The sequence below is a fragment of the Maniola hyperantus genome, chromosome 19 (assembly GCF_902806685.2).
Source record: "Maniola hyperantus chromosome 19, iAphHyp1.2, whole genome shotgun sequence".
In the NCBI taxonomy this organism is placed as follows: Eukaryota; Metazoa; Arthropoda; class Insecta; order Lepidoptera; family Nymphalidae; genus Maniola; species Maniola hyperantus.
Window position 1 is genome coordinate 6,731,808 of NC_048554.1, and position 16,901 is coordinate 6,748,708.

The 16,901-nt window shown below is 35.4% G+C and overlaps 1 protein-coding gene across 1 annotated transcript in view; it reads left to right on the forward strand.

The window, feature by feature from the left end:
* The window catches only part of LOC117991368 (uncharacterized transporter slc-17.2-like), a 34,961-nt gene that overhangs the window by 10,990 nt on the left and 7,070 nt on the right, over nt 1-16,901 (forward strand). Inside the window, exons 2-5 of the mRNA XM_034978947.2 lie at nt 5,114-5,240; nt 10,096-10,186; nt 14,623-14,865; nt 16,441-16,612. Coding sequence (XP_034834838.1) covers nt 5,114-5,240; nt 10,096-10,186; nt 14,623-14,865; nt 16,441-16,612 — 633 coding nt within the window. The remainder of the gene's footprint in view (nt 1-5,113; nt 5,241-10,095; nt 10,187-14,622; nt 14,866-16,440; nt 16,613-16,901) is intronic.

Consider the following 16,901-nt stretch of genomic DNA (forward strand, 5'->3'; position numbering starts at 1 on the left):
AAACGATGCGAATTGAATGCAAAACTTATATATATCTAGTATTTGCGACATTTTGGTCCTAAATAGGTACTTTATAGACTTTGGATAAACGCTACTGTAGAATATTTACACACTTTTACAGGCATGCTCATCATTACTGCGTCAGTCAGACTGAAATCTGTCTGTCTGTCTGTCTGAGGTGTAATGATATACCTACTCGATCCCAAAAACTCTATTTAGAGCTCGTCTACAAGGTTGTTGAAAATCTTTATAAGAGTTTTGTAGGATTTTAAAAGAGTTCTGGAAAACTCTGCAAAGAGTTTGGATAAACTAAGTAAAGTTGTTTTACGTCAAGCGTCGAATGCAGTTGCATAATATTATGAAGGAGATTTTTTTTAAATTCAGATACAAGTTAACCCGTGACTGCAATCTCACCTGGTGGTAAGTGATGATACAGTCTAAGATGGATGGGCTTATATCTGGAAAGGTTACGGCAGTTTTTAATAAACTCATACCCCTTTGGTTTCTACACGGCATCGTACTGGTACGCTAAATCGCTTGGCGGCACGGCCTTTTCCGGTAGCGTGTTAACTAGCCACGGCCGAAACTGCCCACCAGACCAGACCAGAGACAATTTAGAAATTATAAAATCCCAAATTACTCCTGCCTGGAATCGAACCTGGGACCTCTCCTTTATAAGACCACAGCGCTCACTACTGCGCCAGGGAGGTCGTCAATAACAAAATAGGTAGGCAAGTATTTGTAGCAATGTCCGCGGACAATAAAACAAGTGTAACACAACAAAGAGCGAATGCGAAAGAACTGTATTGCACTTTTGCAGACAACAATGCCGACTCTGAATGGTAAACATAAATCATTTTCTTAATTAAACCTTCATTTTATTTCAGTCCAACGGAACCGCATTTGTTTATATAAAACCTTGTAACTTTTTTTATAGTTTTACTGTGACATTAAAAGCGTATTCTAGTCATTTTGTTGTTACATCTACCTTTTTAAAGATAGACGTACAATAAATTCCTTGCATACCATTCACTTCCAAAAACTATTCTAACAGTCAAAATTTAATTTTGCTTTAATTGCAGTATAAGTACTATTCTTCATGGTAATTGGTAACACAAATCATTTAAATACTAGGTAGGTACCTACCTATATCATAACCCTGGTAATTTGAAGGTCTCGAAATGTGCGTAAACCCCGCGTCAAATGTCTATGTAGTCTGTCGTATATCACACACATAGCATACTAATTTGTCTTCACTACCTACATCATTTTCATCAAGTTGGAAGCGGCCAGCGAGCTATTCTGGAAAAGCTATGGCTGTTTCACTAAATCCACATCAATTTTAACTAAGTATTGGTTTCTATGCGGCTTGCGAAAGGTTTCCAAGATGATTGGACTATCTCACCAGGCCAGATTTTAGAAATGCTAGCTGAAGCCCGCGACTTCGTCCGCGTGGATTTAGATTTTATAAAATCACGTGGAAACTCTTTGATTTTCCGGGATAAAAAGTAGCCTATGTGACTCTCCAGTCTTTAATACCATGCAAAAAAACACGTCGATCCGTTGCGACGTGATTGAAGGATAAACCAACAAACAAACACACTTTCGCATTTACGATATAGTGATAAATTCTCATTGACCCAGCTGGAAATCGAACCCAGGACCTTCTTTTAGGAGACCACACTGCTTATCACTGCGACAATGAGGGCGTGAAAATAAGGACCCGTTTCAAAAGAAGGAATTATTTAATTATTAAGACCTTATCTTCAACATTCTCTTTCTCTAAATCGTTCTACGTGTTAGCATCTACCTACTCCCAATATTTAGTTCATGGTTACAGAAAAACCACAATCCGTTACGAGCGTCGCAAACACGCAACAACATTCAAGTTTAAAATATGAAGATTTACATTATAAATGAATTAGCAAATACTATGAGGTTTGCTTCCAATAAAACTAGATACTAGATATCATACGAGATGGTTTATCACAAGTAGGCTGAGAGTGTTCTCAAGAACTTAACAATCTTATTTTTTCCTTCGCCGTTCTAACACAGAGACCATGAGCGTTTGCGTCTTCTAATTGACTAGCACGAAACTTTTTACTCTGTCCCAACGTTTCTGATACGAATCATAGTACCTACTTATTATCAAACCGGTAAGGTATGAAAGACTCTTGTGGCATTCATATTTACTGCCACGTTGTTAAGTGGATGTAATTTGAGAACTGTCAAGGCAAGCGTAAATGGGCATTATCTAAGCAAGCGTGCCCCAACCTAGACCTCATCATTGCATTCCATTATCAAGCGCAGAACTTGTAAATTGTAGGTTGGTACCTAATTAAATAATAGTATGGAATCACATTGATATTATTGTGATGGAGGAACGTCTCTTTCGGAACGAGCCCACCAGACGTCGCACAAGGGAAAGCACCATGCACCAGTACGTTCTTGGGAGTTCTAGGATGCCTACCGCCGTAATTTGGCATCTACAGTGTTGCGATCGCAATCACTTCTGATAGGCCTACACTCTCTCACTATTGGCTAAAATGCATTGTTGCAGCAGGAATACCATACATTCAGCCAACCATAACAAAGATTGTAGTAATGATTTGTGCAGTTTTTTCGTAACCGACCAGCCGCCGCGCCGGAGCCTTCCACCATGTGCTGAGGGTGGCTACGAAACGAAGTGGGTTTTAGTAGACAAAACAGTAGTAGACTCAGGGATTCGGGTATCATAAGGTGATTCTTTGTGTGCAGTTTTTTTGTAACCGACCAGCCGCCGGAGCCTTCCAACATGCGCTGAGGGTGGCTACCAAACAAAGTGGGTTGGTTTTAGTAGACAAAACAGTAGTAGACTCAGGGATTCGGGTATCATAAGGAGTTTCTTGTTGATGGAGGAACTATTATTAAATCCATACTACTTACTAAATATTATAAATAAGAACGCGTCGATTTTGTGCAATTGATTGAAGTTCGGTGCAGGGATAGCTTGTGGACAAAGACTGAAAATCAAAGAGTTCCCACGGGATACTTAAAAAAACAAAAATGTAAATTCTGGTGGATGAAGTCGTGGCCATGGGCAACATTATAGAGATATTACAGAGATAGTATTATAAATAAGAACGCGTCGATTTTGTGCAATTGATTGAAGTTCGGTGCAGGGATAGCTTGTGGACAAGGACTGAAAATCAAAGAGTTCCCACGGGATACTAAAAAAAAACAAAAATGTAAATTCTGGTGGATGAAGTCGTGGCCATGGGCAACATTATAGAGATATTACAGAGATAGCTTATATCAGACAGACATATAACTTACTATCACGGATACTTTTTATCACGGAAAATCAAAGAGTTCCCACGGTATTTTCAGAAACCTTAATCCACGCAACGTTGGAGGCGTCATCTACTTAGTAACTAATATATTATGTGACTGATAAATAAAACCGTAAGGTATACTTTTAAACAAATTGTTTATGGAAATACACAATTTAAAAAGTTTTTAATTTATTCTGTTAGTTTGTACTTATAACAATGAATTCTATGAAATAAACTTAAATCTAAATTAAAACTAAAACAAATTAAATCTAAAACCTCATCGAGACCACCGCAGGGAGGCTTTGTACCCAAGATGATGGCAACATTGCCCCTTTGGACGGCCGATTAGCACGAGGGTCCCTGCTTAACTCGAAAACCCTTTAAATAACAATTTGAAATAATAATAATAATTATGATTAATGCTTGTGTAAATAAACTGGATGAAAGAGGGTTCTTAAAACTTTGGAGGTGACCCCTGGACAAGGTGTCTACCTACTAAATCAAAAATAACTAACTAATTGGCATGCAAAAAGTATTTTTAAATTACATTCAAGTGCCGTTGTTGCATTTTAGACAAAAGCAATTTTTAAGCTCCCACATTTCATATGTGCGAAATTTTTATATCCGATACCAATTAACAAGTCGAAACATTAATATTTAGGTAGGTATTTCCTTTAATCCGAAGTAGAGTGATTGTAATTTGTAACCGTTCGTTCGTCAAATCGTGATTTAATTATTTCACTGGCGTCAAAAGATCATTAAAATATTATTGGCGACATAATTGCTCTTTCAATCGAACTAGTTCTGTGAACTTTCCCTTTCACATGTCTCATAACTGAGGTATAGATACTTATTATACACTTACAGTTTAATTTAAACATATACATTTGGACACAAATTGTTATTTTTACTAAACTAGTTTTAAGTTGCTTAGTTGTTAAATATTGATTGCACATAAATATTTCGTCATGAAGATCGTAAATCCGAAAATACATGAAGGTTATTTAATTTTGCACTGTTTCTTATCATTCCTTCAAATCGGTAATATTATAGACAGCGCGGAAATGCAGCCAGTATTCTTGGCACCATTGCAAGCGGACATGTTTTGTACAGTAAGTAAAGGCTAATTACTTTAAGTTTTGTTGTAGCATTTTCAAAATAAATAAATATACACATTACATATTTCGTAATAAGTAGATACACAGTCCATACTCAATATAAATTAATTCAAAGAAAGTGGTAGGTACTTGTAAACGATGCCGACGACACAAACTAGTTTCGATTAACAATCAAACAAGAACGTACCAGTCCTGTACCCGGCGAGCTGTTGTCACTGTCCATCTGTTATTGACATTGCATTTGAAAGTTATCTTCCGCGAACTGGCTTTCAGGTTCTTACGAGGTCGCGCACTTGATTGCTAATGTTTGCTTGAGTGGAAACACCGATTTCCGGCCACATCTTGATGCCTCGATTGTATTTGACATTGAATATTTGCCATGTAATGTGGCCCTGAAGTTATTACATTTTTTACCCGACTGCGGCGGAGCCCAAAGGAGGGTTATTTTGACCTGTGTGTCATGTCACATGTATGTAATTATGTATGTCAACAGTCCTATGTCAACAGTAAAGAAATTGTATGTACTACGATGGTCAACAGTAACAGACAGAACAGGTAGAGATTTGGAGAAGTAAATTTCAAAAAGTGTACAGTGTACGTACTTTGACAAATAAATCTATGAATTCTAGAGACAAACTTGGTTAAACCGAAAATTATAAATGAAAATTCTTTTTATTTCAGATCTGATACCGGCGCGTTTCAACGTGGCCATAATGATGTTTTTCGCGTGCTGGGTCAACTACATGCTCAGAGTTAACATGAGTGTCAACATCATCGCCATGGTGCCAGATGACAACAAAGCCACATCGTTAGTACATCAATCATTGTAATCCTATTATGTACCTACTTAGAATTAGATGATGCCCGCGACTTAGGGTGAGATCTTTAGAGCGCACTCTGACTTAGCTTAGACTTAAGACAGAGTTAAAACGAGACAGAGCTATCTATATCTCTCACATAAATCTGTCTCGTTTTAACTCAATCTTAAGACTGAGAAAAGTCAAAGTGCGCTCTTTAGATCGCTTAAGACTTAAGACAAAGTTAAAACGAGGCAGAGCTATAATATCTCTCACATAAACGTAAACCTGTCTTGTTTAGCCTTAGTTCGCGTAAGTTTCATGTTTTTTAAATCCCTTGGAAGGGAACTTTTTAGTTTTTCGGGACAAAAAGTAGCATTTGTCCTTTCCTTGGATGCAAGCTATTTCTGTACCAAAATTTGTCAAAGTCGGATGTGCCGTGAAAAGCTAGCAGACGAACAGAATAACGGACACACATTTGCTTTTATAGGTAATATTAGTATGGATTGATGAATCTGTCGATCTATTGTAAGCTGTTCGTGGAATATCTACCTGATTATATGTATACATAATCGTTTCTCAGTGTATTTATATAATTATTGAGAATGTCAACAAAGAATTTAATTTAATAGGCATTTTGAAAATTATTTCAGTAGTCCGAAAAGGTAGGTAAATATAGAAAGCAGAGTTTACTAAATTTTATAAAAGTAGATCAACTGAATTTTGCAGCCGGTTTTTCTACTCTTTTGAAACAAAACATTACAAAACGACAGTCACATACCTCTTGAGTTTTTTTTACTTAGTGCTTAGGAATACTTAACATAAAATAAAACAAACAAGCTTGATCAAGGTTGACCAGCATTATGATGAAATAGAACTTAACTGTTGCAGAAATCTATCCTAATTAAATTAATAATGAATTTATCACTCTATTGAAATGGAAATTCATCCCATCATTTAAGTCTAATGATCATCAAAATTGATTGAAATGACTCTTTAAATATTTATTCGTATTATTCTGCTGATACCGAAGTATGTGGATAATGCGGAAAATAGGGAGAGGTCGTTGTCAATAGTCAATTGGTACATAATGACTAGACCACGGCCGATATAGAACAAGAAAATTAACATAAAAATTTTAATATTTTTTTAGAGGCAACGAGATTATGTACCTATTACCTATGTTGATTGTTTAGATAAATAATTTCATTGAGAAAAACTTATCACTAAATAAATTATATTTACAAAAATATACACCGTCCAAATGGTCATTAATGGGCATTGTCCCCAATGCACTGGCGCTATTACCTACCTTGACTTATTGTAGCGCTTTGATGTTTGTTTTAGTTTTCTTACAATATCAATTAATAATAATAGAGATTTCGCACTCACGATATATGAGGACATATTACTCCTGGTCCTGCAGTATAAGGAATATTGCCGAGTTGAAACTCGAAGTCCAATGATAAAGACTGTAACTTAATTTATCGTTGAACAATACAGCTAAATTGAATTTACAATCTTCACGGTTCCCCATTTATGTGGACAGTACTCTTGCACCATCAGGACTGATGAGTTGGTCACATAATATTGAATTGTCATGGGAACGAAAGTGTGCGAAGTTCTGTGAATCGGATATGGATAATGGTCGCAAAATAAGGGTTACTAAGTACCAATTTCAATATTGTTAGCTGTCAACCGATTGTTTAATGAAAACAGTTAAGTGTTAACCAGAGTATTCACATAATGCAAGCGGAGTTCCCCATTGATTCAAAAATACAACTCAAAAATAGGTAGGGAGGTAGTTTTAGGTCGATAATAATTACATGATATTATCCATCTAAGTATATCAGTTATAGTTCTAGATGTAGTTAGTAATTCAATAGTTTAAAAAGTCTTCCACTATGTTGTAATTATTGTAACTAATAATATTCAAGAAAGTCGATGCCTTAAGTCGAATATTCATATGGCGACACCATTCATGACAAATCGATTCGCCACTCACTATTCGCCATGTGTATGTTCAACTGTGTAAAGGTATTATTGTTGATTGCCAAACACTTTATTTATTTTATAAATACATTGCATGAGAATAATTTATGGCCATCTCCGAGATGCACGCTATCTCTATGCGCGTCAAGATCTGATCAATGGTTATGGTTAAAGAGCTACCTAAGTAACAGCCTGTCAGACTAATAGACAAACTTACGCTCGTGCACGTTAGATCGGCTGCAACGCATTACATGACTAAATTAATCATAGTTTACGAAATGGAAACTCTACGGCTAAAATCTTCGCCAAATCAGCTTCACCACTTTTGTACATTTTCAATGAACCATCATCACTAGGGCCGAGGCGCTACACCCTGACATTGCTCTGCAGCCCGGTTTTTCAAGAATTGGTTCACAAATTTGGTTTAGCTGAAATTATTTGGTCAACAGAATAACGATAGGTACCCGAGTATCCGACCCCGAGCTAACTTAGACATTTTATCATTTGCCAATCATTAAAGCTATGATATTATGATAAAATGATGTGATAACTTTTAGGTATTTTGTACCTTCTTTTTAAGATTTCTTTTTGTTACCTGTCATTTGTGTTTTTGTCGTGCAATAAAGTACACATACATACATACATATATACATACATATGTATTTCAAACAGTTTTTACATCATTTTATCACCGCGTCTTACAATCTCTACATTATTTTCATCTTATCTACTAATGTTACACCTTATTTTATTCATCTACGCGTATACAATCAAAATCATGCACGCTTCTGATAAAAACGGCATGAGTTTATTTGTGTAGAGTTCAGTAGTAGTAAGTACTAAGTAGGTACATTATCTAGCTTTTAGATAAGAACATGTTACTTAGTTGTTTGATTATGAATTAATAGATAACAATAAGTAGATTTTTTATTACTTCTCGGTGTGATTACACTTTTGATCAAAATATTTTTTTTTTTCTTTAATCCGGACGTTTTTGGTTTACTAAATACTAAAACCAGACTTGAGAATGACTTGACTCGAAAACTTACGAAGTTCGTGAATTTGATCACTGAATCAAACTTGAACTCATTTTCAAGCAAAACGGTCTAAAATTGTGCTAAAATTGAGTCGAAAGCTCGTGATTTCGAACAAAAGATCGTGATTTCGAAAACAGAGCCTCAATCGGTATAGGAGTGGACTGAAAACCGAAAGGTCGACGGTTCAAACCCCGCCCGTTGCACTATTGTCGTACCTACTCCTAGCACAAGCCTGACGCTTAATTGGAGAGGAAAGGGGAATATTAGTCATTTAATATGGCTAATATTCTTTATAAAAATAAAAAAAAAACACTACGATACAGTTACGTTTCTAAAGCTTTCATTTAGTTTTTTTCCTTCTCCTATAATTTTTTTTGTGTAAGTTTTTACCTTTTTATGTTTAAGTACACTAACTGATGCCTGCAACTTCGTTAGCAGGGATGTAGGTGGCTGGAGGTAAGTTAGGTAGGAAATCAAAGAGAATAAGAGCAAAAGCCCGTGGGATATAAGTAGTAGTAGATTTTCCGGTATAAAGTAGCCTGTGTCACTCTCCAGTCTTTAACTATATCCATGCAAAAAATCACGTCGATCCGTTGCACCCCTCACGCCTTCCTATCGGCCTTCTCCAGTTCTGTCTCGCTGGCGAATAAATTTAGAATGGAATAGAGCTTTCGAAGGAGTGCGTGAGATTTTCGTGAACGGAGTTCAATCATGTAGTCGTGGTTTGGTAGGTAGGTATAATGGTAAATGGTAGGTACAATATTAATTCACCATCAACAATTATTACTGAAGTAAAAACTCATAGCTTAGGGGTGCAGACTGCAGTACCCTGCAGCATAAGTGTTTAAGAATTGGAATTTGGAGTTCAATAATACCAAGTTTTATTGTAAATCATTCAGTATAGTTTTGGAGCATGATATAGACAGACATAAAAAAAACTTTTTTGGTTCAGTATCGATAATAGAGTGCCCTCAGATTTTTTTTCTAAATATCTTCAATGTACAAAATTGGACCTGTTACAGTTTTATTATAAGCACTTAATTGGTGTTCTGTCTGTTTAGATCAACTTTGATACCTAAGTATACTACGATACAACAAGAAAAAGCTACTTATTATAATTTTCTTTTAAACGACGAGTGAATAATTATTAATTAGATAAGCAAATAGGCACGGATTTTTTGCACCTATGGAGATGTGTAATTGTCTCAAAGTATGGCATTTATAATGATGAATGTACCACGAAATTGAATGTGGCATTTATTAAAACTCAATGTCATGTTGTTATAGCTTGCGTTGTGTTATACAATTTTGCTATCACATTACATAATTTATTTTCATTGCATTTTTGGTGATTACGCTATGATAAAATATATCTTGTAGGAAATAATACCTGATAAGAGAAGGTAAAGATGTTCTGATCATATCAAGATTACGTATCCATATCTTTCGGCTCTAGAGATTAATCCTTCTATAACAAAAACAAAAGAAGAATAACGCGTAAAATTTAACTCCTCACGCGCCGTTTTGTGTAAAATTTCATGACATGACAGTTGACCCTATAGAGTTAAAATATGAGGAGTCATTTTTTACAAATTATAAGCCATTGTAGATATTTTATGAAAATCATACTCTGACACTTAGGCCCACTTGCACAAGGATATTAGTTAATTGTTTTAATAACAACTGTCTGGGTTAACGTATGAGTGAACATTGCACATTTTATAAGACTATTAAAATAGCTGTCGTTTTGGGGAGCCCCTGAAAACATACAGGGAGCTAAGATAATATTCACGATCATTCAGTGTGCACTGTATTTATGTTGTTCTTTTGTTCACAGGGTAAAAAGCGAATGCAAGGCCATAGTGAATAACGACAGCTTATTATATAATGACACCACATCTGTGATCACAAAGCGGGACATACGACAGGTAATCACTACTGTAATATTAATTGCAGTTTCTACTGTAGTCATTTTATTTCATCGCGAATGAAACGCTTTGCGTCATCTTTCCTTATACGCATGGCTAGGGTCTGGAATACTCTTCCTAGGTCAGTGTTTCCTGCCAATTATAATCCGGGTATCCTTAAAACAAGAGTGAATAGGCACCTTCTAGGCAAACGCGTCGCATCTTAGGCCACATCATCACTTCCCATCAGGTGTGATCGTGGTCAAGCGTTCGCCTATAATGAATTTAAAAAAAAATGAACTAGCATTCAGAGGAGACTTCACCTTTGGTTTGCCAAAATGCAAACAAAAAGGGTTGGTAGTTTAAAGACATGCGGGAGATTTCTAGCCTGATGAGAAACTGGCAGACAAAACGGTGTAATTACGAAAATACTTATTTAAGTACTCTTTTTTAATGCGGATGTTTTTGGCCCAATACAAAAAAAATCATTTCCATGAAAAACGTCCTGAAAACAGTGCTAAACTTCCATCCAAATTTCGAGATTTCGATCACTGAATGCATATCCGAACTCATTTCTGAGACAAACGGCCTAAAACTGTACTAAAATTGAGTCCAAAGTTCGTGATTTACAATATAATTAGGTACAATAAAATATATAGTTTCAACAGCTGTCATTCTGCTTATTTGCTCCTCTTGTAAAATTTAATTTCGTGTAATTACACCTTTTTGTTCAGCAACTTGCTCAATTCGTAATTCCTCTAACTATCGTAGGTATAATTTTAGTCAGAAAAAGTTGGGTTGAGAAAATGTTGGCAAAAGGAGTTGGAAAATGAAAGAAGAGGCTTTAGGAAGAGGAAATTAATTTACTTACTTACGTTTTAGGCGGAAGATTAAATAAGTGAACTGCAATGCTAACTTAAATTAATACTTACATGAATGCACAAACTTGTATGAATGCATTAAATAGGCAAACAATCAGTGCTTATTAAGGTCTTTTAGCAAACTTTAAAGTAAGTAAGAAAAATTCACATTTAGGTTTACTTAGTTAGGCAAAAAGTCTTTTCATTGGTCAAAAAGAAGTTGCCTAATGCCTAGACTGGATAGCTACTATTATATGTAACTACTTGATGCATAAATATGCAATGTTTTAGAAATCTCGCGCACTCCGAATGCATTCGCTATCAAACAGTGAAAATGCTTCTTCTTAAACAAGCCTACTTAATTAAATGCGTTTTAGAAATCGTTCGCAATCCGAATGCGTTTTTTATCACCTTGAGTCTTAAATGCAATATACTCAGCACTTTTATAGACCACTTTTTAAGTTTTTAATTTTACCTTGACGATTCATCAATTTTGAATTGATATCAAAGAAATACCTACTTACTAGAATAATTGTTGTTTAATTTCTTCATATTACAACAAGACTAGTCTATTTAAGTACCTACACTGTCGAAATTAAGGTAAATCTTATTACCTACTAACAATTATTATCTACATAAGTAGGTATTCTTGAATGGAAAAATATAAATTTCTCATGTATTACGTATCTACCCGAAGTACCCGATAACGTAACGTTAGGAGAACCTTGATTGCAGTAATTGAACAATTTACCACAGTGATTGAGCTGCTGTATTTATATACTTAATTATTATTGTCATAATATCTACTGATAACACTTCATGGTAGGTTAATCATTATAATTTTATGAGAGTAAAGCAGGCTTAGGTTTAAGAGTAGGTTTAGCACACTTAGGTAAGTTTATATCTAAAATACTTACTAGAAAAACATACCTACTACCTACTCTACCTACTACCTACAATAATAAAGCTCATTTTCATTCGTCCATAAGAAATACAACCAAGAGTGCGAGCGATATTACGCTGTTGCATCGCATGCCATAGGGAAATAAAGGAGAATGCCAGATCCTGACCCACCAATTTACACACAATATAAATTAATGATAATTATCATAAATTGGGATTTTAAACTTGCGGATGTTTTTATTAGTTTCACAATTATAGGTAAGTAAATGGCATGTAACCTAGAATCATTAGGTATGTGACTTAATCTTAATTTAATGAATAACCGCAAGTTCTAGAGGTGTTAAATCCTATGTTTAGTTATCAGTGATGAAACAGCAACAAAATGCTGCATAAAGCATACGTGTGAACGACTTTTATATATAATAAAATGGGTTACGGTTCTATACAAATTCTGTCATTGTCCTTTCAGAACGCATTGGGAGTGCTTGATTTAGCTATCGTTTGGCAATGTTGTGTATTGAAAATGAGACTTTAGAAGAAATTTTCGAAAGAAAACTACTTAAGTTTAGCAGATAAGCTGTACTTATCTACGTAAAAACTACACAGGATTTTTTAAATAATCTTAGAATCTACATTTTGCACTTATAGACCTGGTAATATTGTTGGTATGGATTATAACGCTAAAAACAATACTAAAAAACGGTGCTAGGTCACGATCACTTGTTATTCTACGAATCTCAAACGCGCAAATAAAAAAAAACCTTCACGGATAATAAATTCAAATTAAGTACTTATTAGAATATTTATGAAGATATAAACAGACAAAAAAAAACCGGCAAAATGCGAGTCAGGCTCGCGCAACGTGGGTTCTACACTCGTACACACACACACAACGTACTACACTCGTATTTTTTCGTCATTTTGCACGATAATTCAAAAACTATGATACATACAAATAAATAAAAATATCTGTTTTAGAATGCACAGGTGAAGCCCTTTCATATGATACCCCACTTGATATAGTTACCTAACTTCGAAAATTTAAAATACTAATTATTTGTTTATAACCACAATAATTTTTTTTTTTGTGTAATGTAACCACAAATAAACGGTTTTCAGATTTTTCCCCTATACCAGCTATAAGACCCACCTACCTACCAAATTTTATGATTCTAGTTTCTAGGTCAACGGGAAGTAGGTACTCTGCAGGTTTCTTGAAAGACAGACAGACAGACAACAAAGTGATCCTATAAGGGTTCCGTTTTTCCTTTTGAGGTACGGAACCCTAAAAATCTCTTCATATTGGATACCTACGTATATTATCTTTATTATCTTACATACATACTAAATACTTTACATATGTTAGGTACAAGAAGTTATCAGTTTGATTTGAATTAGATTTGAAACAAATTGAATTTAATTTAAATGAAACGTCGTAAAAAAGATTTTGTCGCTCTTTAGTAGGTATATCTTACTATACTAAAAATAATGAGGATTTCCGCAATTTTAAGATCGATGTTTATTAAACGAGTTTTGAATAAAAACTTAAGTTAAGTCAATAAGTTTTATTTTAATCTCAATTCAGATAGGTAGTAGGTACTCAGTTCTCACGGTTTATGTGGACTTCCATAGACATGGACTTCGATCCAGCATAAGGATTAGAAGTTCTTAACCGGAGTATAACGATAAAGTCCTTACTTGGCGCACTACTTTATTATGAACTAGCTTATGCTCACGACTTCGTCCGCGTGGACTACATAAATTTCAAACCCCTATTTAACCCACTTAGGGGTGGAATTTCGAAAAATCCTTTCTTAGTGCATAGTTGGATACCCACTTTTTACAAAGAACACACCCTCCAAATTTCATGTCACTATAGAGTATAGGACGTACAGATTGAGGACCTGGAACCCGAAGTTCACATTTGATGTTGTATTGCCATGTCAAACAAATTCTGTCCAAAGTTCCATTTAGAGCGGTTCAGTATAGAAGTAGTTGGAAAATCCGTCATAAGATGTCTTTCAAATAAGAAAGTGAAGCTAACTTTTTCTTCTTCATGTCCTTAGTCTAAAACTTTTGGATATTCTAGTGTAACCCCAATTGTACACAAACATATACAAAGACACTCACATATGCACACTTATACGTGCTCATTCACTTTCACCCCCACACACACGCACTCACGCACACACAAACACACACACACACAGATAACATGGACTTCCACGCACATAATATTTTCTTTAGCTCTTTAGTTTAGTTAGTATGTTAGTTAGTATGTAGCTAGCTTTGTACTCACCGAGCTGGAGGCCCTGTTTTCCGAGACACAGTTTCTACTAGTTCGGAAAACAGGTGCACAGTATTGTTTTAGTAAGAATTTTATAATAATTAGTTTTAAGGTACCTACGTGTCAATACTAACAAAAATATGATTTTGTATTTGGTGAAATAAATGATTTTATTTATTTATTTAGTCTACGCTATGTGGGGTCGGCACAACATAATAACATGTACCTACTTATTTTCTTCGTCTTTCACTCGTTTCTGTCATCCGTCAACGCATTATCCACCCCTTTTCCACACATACCTATCATGTTTCACACAAATCCGTCTTTTGACTTTTCTTTGGTTTTCCTTGCATGCATGCATGTTGTGTGAAGTAAAGCTAACTAAATCTAAGTTTTTTTCTTTTCAGCCTGAAGGTGTGGTCACATTTAACTGGACAGCGCAAGAGCAAGCCTACGTTTTGTCGAGCTATTTTTGGGGCTACGCCGTGACATGTCTCTTCAGTGGAACAGCGGCCGAGCTATGGGGTCCGAGGAAGGTGGTTTTCTTCACCATGCTTCTATCTGCCGTGCTTACGATACTGACACCTCAGGCTGCGAGGTTGCATCACGTAATGCTGGTAGTTGTGCGTTTGGTCATCGGTCTTGCAGCAGTGAGTATTACGTAATTATTGTTTTTTTTTAAATTAAATGTGTAATTTAAACGTGTGACAGGGTTTGGTTGCAAGTTGCACTCCTCTGTCATTTTAGTGCAGTTCTTCAATCCATGGGGCGCAAGAACCTATTTCTCGAGAAAACCGATTATACCTATTGTTTAAATTAAGATATTAATTCATAGAAATGAATTATTGAGATTACTTGATATTTTCAAGCTTGTTTTGCTCTCGTTATGGCCTGGTTGTGGTCCATATATACTTAGAATTACACGTGGAAGAGCTGTCTAACTCTTATCATTATTTATACATACTTAGGTACCCACTCCTTCATTTTCATTATTTAAGAGTTTATCTCGAGTAATCATAGTATAATTGGTATGTATCTAAGTACCTAGTATGTTACCTACACTACCTAGACGGGTTATTCCACACAAAAGAAATTGCGGGCTGCAACTCAATTTTTTTCCTTGAGTAGGTATAACTATGACCAAATTCATCTCGTAATTTTGACAGCTTCATAGATATCACGATTTTTGTTCGAAATAGCCATTCTTTAAGATACCTTATCTAATTTAGGTCAATGCTAGTAATTAGTTTTTATTATGATTTGTTTGCTTAAAGTTGTTTTTATCCTGAAGACAAAATATTCATTAAAAAATTCTATTTACCCCAATACTAGAACAAATACAATAGGTACTTACATAATAAAATGTTCTGAGAAAAAAAGAACAATTCTTTAGGTAGGTACTTAGTTTCGATTGTAATGAAATGAAATTGAAATGAAATGAAATTATGTAAAAAAAAAACCACACGTAAATTAGTTTACAACAAAGTAAAATTAAATCAAAAGGTACCTACTCGTACTGCATTAAGATAGTTTCAAGATATTACCTATAATATTACAGGTTTGTAATATAAAAAAAATATTACGACAAAGAAAAAGATTTTATTTTAAAAACGTGATAAAATGTTTATGTGTAGCATGTGTCATAACGTATAATATGCCAATACTGATAAGTGGCTAAATGCAGGTAACTATTACAAAATTATGTAACACAATAGGGGCAGTATGAAACTTGAAATACCTAATTATGGCCTAAGAGCCAGCGCGTGCCAGACCTTCCTTATTTTATAAAAGCTGAAAGTTTCTCTGCGTATTGTCCCCAACACTGGGAGGAACGTTTGTTGATAAAACTAGCTAACTAGCTGATCCACACGGTTTCGCTCAGGTATTTGATATACTGGGTAAAGTACCCGTACCTACCTTTCTAATGGATGAATTATTAAAATCGGTTCAGTAGTTTCAGAATTTATCGATTAGAAACAAACAAACAAATCTTTACTCTCTATAATATTAGTAGGTAGTATAGTAGTAGATATAATATATAGTCCACGACAGGTTGAGATGGCAATAGAGGTATGAGGGTGGGGGGTGGGGGGTGGGGGGGTCGCCCTGCACATCCGCATCCGATTGCCATTTCGACCTGTCGCGTACTATAGGTACATGTTATTTCGCGAGCATTCTGTATATACTATATATGTACCTATACTTGATGAATATGTTATCCTCAGGGTTTCCTCTTCCCCGCCCTGCACGCTCTAGTAGCTCGTTGGGCGCCACCGCAAGAAAAGGGAAAGTTCGTCAGTGCTTTGCTGGGCGGTGCGATCGGAACAGTGGTCACTTGGTCTCTTACCGGTCCTCTTATTGAGACGTTTGGCTGGAGTGCCGCATTCTACGTACCAGGTACTTAAATACTGAGTTTTCTTAAATTAAAGCATCCCGAGTCGGTCAAGCGGTTTGACCTCAAGAACGTAGATATTTGCTTGAGCCAAGCACTTTGACCGTTTACAAAGTTTGCTTGATGCTTGAGTCAAGCATTTACGTGCGTGTTTGAAGCGATTTTATATTTTTACTTGACGTGACGTTCAGTTCAGACAATGTTCGAGAAATAAGAAAAGTCAGTTTGCTGGCTCAAACTGCTAGACAGGCGCATCAAGCTGCTTGATGATCAAGCAAAACAAAACTACGTGGT